Below are 4,764 nucleotides of genomic sequence, written 5' to 3' on the forward strand. Positions count from 1 at the left end.
GAACAAAATGGAGCAAACACAGTTTGACACAGACAGGCAATATCAGAATAGCCTCCAGTCGCTTGGGAGCAAACCTAAGTGAAATGTGTGTTTATAATGATCTATTGGCAAAAGGACATTGACAGAGCCTCTGAGCTGTCTAATGGGAGTGAGTTTTAGAATGCTGAAATTAGACTAGAGTTGAGAGCTGAATATTTTGCTTGATTGCTTAACACACACACAAACACACAATAAAATGAAAATCAGAGAGGAACTTTGAAATCATTGAGCCATGACCGAAGCTGACGACAAAACCACCCCCAGCTACAGCGAAAAGAGAATTAGACCTTACCAAATTTATTATTACAGGCTTTGCTTACAAACTCATTACAAAATTACGCAGCATCTTATGTGTACACAGGATTTATAAGAAGGCATAACTGACGTGCGGGAACACTCCGCTCGCCGGCTGAGATCTTCAGGTTTGCCTTTAGCTTGGGGCCTGATCCAGCTTCCACTGGAGAAGGTGAGGATTTTTTTTTCCCATCGACTTTAGTGCAAACTGGAGCAGATCCAGAGGGTAACACTTACATTCATTGTTAGAGCAGGGTGGGAAAGAGGCAGACGATCTAATAACCTTACTCACTATGCTTCTTTCTCGTTTAATGTGTTTCAGATGACAGGTGCTGCGTTTACTCTGCTGCGCTTTTGTTAGTCGCTCGGAAAATACTCAGTGCCTTGGTCAAGCTCAAAGTCAAAGTCCAGTTCCTGTTGCTAGTTTTGCAGTGGAACACGACACATTGTTTGACTCTAGAAAGAGTGAACTTCCTTTGATTTTTTTTTTTCAGTCAGCAGAAATAAAAGCATTAGGATCAATCCTGATACTTGTTTGCGTTGCTATAAAGCTACGTTTTCCTGCCCATCTATCAACAGACTTTCTCTGGAGTTACAGGCAGTGCTGTAAGCAATTGTGGGAGCCATGCTGTAGGAACAAAGTAGTTTCTGATTAATGGGATTTAATCACAGGATCACAGGATGTTAGGGTTGGAAGGGACTTCTGGAGATCATTGAGTCCAAGCCCCCTGCCAGAGCAGGACCATAAGAATCTAGCACAGGTTTCACCCGAACACATCCAGATGGGTCTTGAAAGCCTCCAGAGAAGGAGACTCCACAACCTCTCTGGGGAGCCTGTTCCAGTGCTCTGTGACCCTTACAGTGAAGAAGTTGAGTTGGAACCTCCTGTGCTGTAGTTTCCATCCATTGCCCCTTGTCACAGAATCACAGAATCCACCAGGTTGGAAGAGACCTCAGAGATCATCAAGTCCAACTTATTACCTAATGCCTAACACCTCCTCCCAATGTTAAGGTAGGACCTCCTGTGCTGTAGTTTATATCCATTACCCCAATCAAGCTAAATTAGTCTTGCTTCTTCCTCTCATAGGAGGATAGACTTATCTGTCATTCTGAAGCACAGAGATTTCTAAAGTGATTGATGCTCTCAGTTACTGTCAGCATCTGAAAACTACTTTATTTGTGAATTCAGGGTGCAAAAGTGGGCTTTTAAACTTGAAAAAAATTCAGGAGCAGGACTCTGAAAAATTTGTTTGTCCCCCCCACAAAAGCAGAAAAATTTAGTTGAAACTGAAACATTTGTACTAGTAAAACTAGCAAAAAAATCTGTTGAGGATTTTTTGGGTTTTAAATGCTTGCTGAGGAAGAAGAAGGCTGGAAAAATTCTAATCAGATCCATGAGATACTGAGTTCCTTCTTACATGACATCATCTCTTTTAACGATTGCCTTAGCATTCAACCTGAAGTTATTATTGCTTGAAGCAAAGTTAGGATTTAGTACTGAGAGGTGATGACATTTCCTGTGAGGTGCATACCCTGACCTCATGTTGAACATTTAGGTGGTTCCCAAAACCTTTGTTTATGGACTCTCCTGCAGAATTATACCTGCATGCTCCAACCTGACTTTCAGAGGCCCTGCTATTCTGGTGCTTGGCCTCGTGAGCTACCTGTCCAGTTCTGGTGTGGGTTTTATGATGTGTAATGCTCTCTGTAAGGGACTGGGGGGGGGACCACACAATTCGCTGCTGTTGATGACCTGTTGCAGATTTGAAGTTGGTTCTCCAGGAGTGAAAGCCATATGAACACAGGCATCCTGCAGGCTTGGTTTGGAGTACTCTGATCTCTTTTTCATGTGTGAAGCTGAACACGTCACGACAGAGAAAGCCACAGTGTAAAATTCTAAGAGCACTACAGTTGCAGTGCTTTGTGACTAGCTGGATTTTCTTCAGCCCTGGCTGTGTGTTAAGCTCTAGCTAGACACAGCAGACATAGGTGGTCCAATCTTCATTCTGTTGATAGCTGTGACAAGACTCTCATTTACTTTTGTGGCAGCAGGATCTCATCCAGGGCATTTTGTAGCTAGTGTGTAATAGATCTTCTTTTCAAATAGTGTAATTATTACTGCCCCCAGTGGAGCTACAGAACACAAAGAAGAGTTTGAGGTACATATGCTAGCACATGTGTCTGTCCTAAGGAACAACTCACCTTGTGGAACCGAAGAACTTCTTCATAACTATGGATTGCCTGGATTTTAGTCACCATGGTGTTCAAAAAAAGAACTGTTGTTTCACGTCCCTATAAAAGGCTTGCTGAGCAGATCTACGCATTTTTACCTCTGTGAAAAAATGGAGAATGGATTGCTAAGGACAGCAGAACAGCTTCAAATGAGTATGTGGCTTTGGCATCCACACCACTGTGACATCTCTTTCTTGACTACAGTGTACAAGCCAAGAGCTCTTCTAAGGCTAAGACACCACCAGCTTTGTTTATAATCTAACAACACAGACAGAGAGAAACAATCCAACAATGCAAGCAGAAGACAATTGATTCATGTGAGGAGGAAGAGGCTGATCACAACAAATACTAACTCCTGAAGAAATCACCTTTTATGCATTCTATCAAAGATCCATTCAGATTGCATCTTGGCTTCAGTAAGCTTCTGCTACAGGGATTTTAGCTTTTGCTTTCTCTATGACATAGAAAATGGCATTGTATTTTTAGGACATCATCTTGGCAGCTGTTAAATGTGGTTCAAAAACATAAACTAAAGCTACTGGATTATCAGCAGTCATTTTGAATTGCCAACCCAAGGGGAAATAGGCATAATACAGAGACATTGTATTTTATGGCTGCTCTATGCCTGTAACATCAACATAACCATTAGGCTACAACACGGATTTTGGTCCATTTTTCCTTTTGGTGGAGAGGCTTCAACACTGCATCCAATTAAACTTGAATGTATAGAGCTGAGGGCTGAGGGGGAGTGGTGGGGGGAGGTTATAAATACGTACACAACTCTTGCCACCAATCTGATTTTTAACAAGTTTACTAAATGACAGTCACTGGCTTGACAATACTGAATGAAAAATACTGATTTTACACAGAATTTTACAGTAAGGTTCCTGTATGCTGCCGACAAGCAGTGTTACAAACATAGTCTAAAATTAAAAATTAAAAAAAAAAATTAAAACCAAAACAAAACAACAAAACCCCCCAAAAATACCTGGAGTTGCCCCCCAGCAGAGGCACACGCCCTTTGCTCTTGTTTTATCGAGAGAGAAAGCTTATATACTGTAGATTTGCTGAAGTTTAATAAATAAGGTCAACTTATAATATATAAAACAATATAAACATTTTATATGCTACATGCATATCATATAATTTAAAGTAATAATTTATGTATATCAAAGAGATGCAGGTCTATGTTCTCCCTGTTTTCCTGGAGAGCGCGCACACGCAGGAGGTGTCTATCCTTATCCATCTCCAGCCTACCAGTTTATTGTTTTCTGAAGTCAGTGCTCGAACGTAAGTTTGGGAGGTCTTGCATTGGGAGTTCCAGTGCTTGTCGTCGATGCCCCGGCAGCCGTTTTTCACCGGCTTGGCTTCCTTACACCTCGTCTCGTAAAAGTATTGCTTCACCGGCGAGTTGCCCGTTTTAATCTCACCCAGCACAGTCACCTGGTGTCCTCGAATGTCGATGGCAGACGATTTGTCCGTCACCCACAAGCTTTCACTGTCACAAACGGAATACTCCCCTCGGTGGCTCTTATGCTCCGCGTACCGTTTCCGCCGGGAGGTTCTGTTCACCACCACGGAGTTCCCGATGTAATCCTCGGTGAGGTACAGCGGCGGCGGTTCCAGGGGCGTGTTGTCGCTCAGGAGGACTCGGGGCGAGTTGTAGCGTCTCTGCTGCCTCAGGAGGTCTGTATCCATTGAGATAACTGGCTGGAAGTCTGATTTCACATTGGCGTCCCCATCCACCTCTTGCTGGCTGTCCGCTCTCGGCGCTGCGTGTGGGTAGCTTTCCTTAACATCTACCACCTGCCTAGAAAGCTTGTTCTTCAAAATGTCCGCCTGGATCAGCTTAATAATAAGAGAATTTATCGACTCTTCCGGCAAACTCCTCTGGTCCATGTTGGTAGACTGGATGCCACGAAGATAAGCGAGAAATATCACATAAAACAAGATGGACATCACCTTGTTCACCTGTAAGATCTGCAAAAGAGGAGAGAGTCAAGACCAAAAGAATTAACTAGAGAAGCTTGCTAGAGGCTGTAAAGATTTGGAACTTCTATGCTTTATAGGTACAGATTCATAGCTTCATGGCATACCAGGTTGGAAGGGACCCTGAGGATCATCTAGTCCTATAATTAGAGAATAATTAACTAGAGAAGCTTGCTAGAGGCTGTAAAGATTTGGAACTTCTATGCTTTA

The 4,764-nt window shown here is 42.8% G+C and overlaps 1 protein-coding gene across 1 annotated transcript; it reads right to left on the bottom strand.

Moving 5' to 3' along the window:
• Positions 1 to 3,750: 3,750 nt before the first annotated feature.
• On the bottom strand, positions 3,751 to 4,539 carry NTF3 (neurotrophin 3). Its single transcript, XM_054399656.1, has one exon. The coding sequence runs from the start codon at positions 4,522 to 4,524 to the stop codon at positions 3,751 to 3,753; it is 774 nt and encodes a 257-aa protein (XP_054255631.1). The 5' UTR covers positions 4,525 to 4,539.
• Positions 4,540 to 4,764: the final 225 nt, after the last annotated feature.

The sequence above is a fragment of the Indicator indicator genome, chromosome 3 (genome assembly GCF_027791375.1).
Source record: "Indicator indicator isolate 239-I01 chromosome 3, UM_Iind_1.1, whole genome shotgun sequence".
Classification (NCBI taxonomy): Eukaryota; Metazoa; Chordata; class Aves; order Piciformes; family Indicatoridae; genus Indicator; species Indicator indicator.

Coding starts and splice junctions, on each gene's coding strand:
- NTF3 (XM_054399656.1), bottom strand. CDS start 4,524: ATGTCCATCTTGTTTTATGTGATATTTCTCGCTTATCTTCGTGGCATC.